The sequence below is a fragment of the Apteryx rowi genome, unplaced genomic scaffold (genome assembly GCF_003343035.1).
Source record: "Apteryx rowi isolate R43461 unplaced genomic scaffold, aptRow1 scaffold_916, whole genome shotgun sequence".
NCBI lineage: Eukaryota > Metazoa > Chordata > Aves > Apterygiformes > Apterygidae > Apteryx > Apteryx rowi.
Genome location: NW_020451223.1, coordinates 116002 through 117031, shown reverse-complemented (window position 1 = coordinate 117031; position 1030 = coordinate 116002). Strand labels below are relative to the sequence as shown.

Sequence of the window (1030 nt, the reverse complement as noted above, 5' to 3'; positions counted from 1 at the left end):
GAACAACCAGAACCACCCTGGGGCCAACAGCAACCACAGGAGGACCATCCATGGCAGACTGGGGACATGCTGGGGTCAACCATAACCACAGCGGCACCACCCAGGGCTGCACTGCAGCCAACTGGGGCGACCAGGGCAACCCCGCGGCCAACAGTGACCACAGTGAGACCACCCCGGGCCGCCCCGGGGCCACACTGGGACCCTCGGGGGCCACCCCGGGGCCGCACCAGAGCCAGGCGGGGGGCCGTGTGCAGCCCGGGGCCGTGCCCACGGGCAGGGGGCCCCGCCCCGGGGTGACGGGCCCACAGCAGCGGGCAGCACCGACGCGGCTCCCGCCGCCGCCAGCACCGGCGCCCCGCGGCCCCCCGCGCCGCCCCCCCCGTCGGCGGCTGCCCCGCCCCGCCCCGGCTGCCCTCCGCCAATGACAGGCGCGGTGTCCGGGTGCCAATCACCGCGCGCGGCCAACCGGGACGCGGCGGGGGCGGGCACTCGGCGCGGGCAAAGTTGCCTGGCGGCCGCGGAGCAGCTCCGCGAGTCCCGCCCGGCCCGGCGCAGCGCTCGGTGCCGCTCCGTGCGCTACCGCTCGTTACGGTACCGCTCGTTACGGTACCGCTCGTTACGGTACCGCACCTTACGGTACCGCACCTTAAGGTACCGCACCGCAACGCTCGTTACGGTACCGCTCGTTACGGTACCGCTGCTTACGGTACTGTACCGCTCCGTACGGTACCGCTTCTTACGGTGCCGCAGCGCACCGCTCGTTACGGTACCGCTGCGCACGGAACCGCACCGCTCCGTACGGTACCGCTCGTTACGGTACCGCACCGCACTGCACCGCTCATTACGGTACCGCTCCGTGCGGCATCGCACCGCTTCGCTCCGCGCCGCTCCGCTCCGCTCCCTGCGGTGCCGCTCCGCTCCGCCCGGTCCCGCACCGCCCCGGCGCGGGGCCATGATGGCGTGCGCGGAGCTGCTGGCGATGTGCCTGCTGTCGGCCAAGCACGGCCCCGCGGCCCGCCGCGAGCCGCCC

The 1030-nt window shown here is 74.3% G+C and overlaps 1 protein-coding gene across 1 annotated transcript in view; it reads left to right on the top strand.

The window, feature by feature from the left end:
* The first annotated feature begins 552 nt into the window (after positions 1-552).
* Positions 553-1030, top strand: part of NECAB3 (N-terminal EF-hand calcium binding protein 3) — a 54355-nt gene continuing 53877 nt past the window's right edge. Inside the window, exon 1 of the mRNA XM_026091694.1 lies at positions 553-1026. Within this exon, the coding sequence (XP_025947479.1) occupies positions 953-1026 (74 nt within the window). The 5' untranslated portion in view covers positions 553-952. The remainder of the gene's footprint in view (positions 1027-1030) is intronic.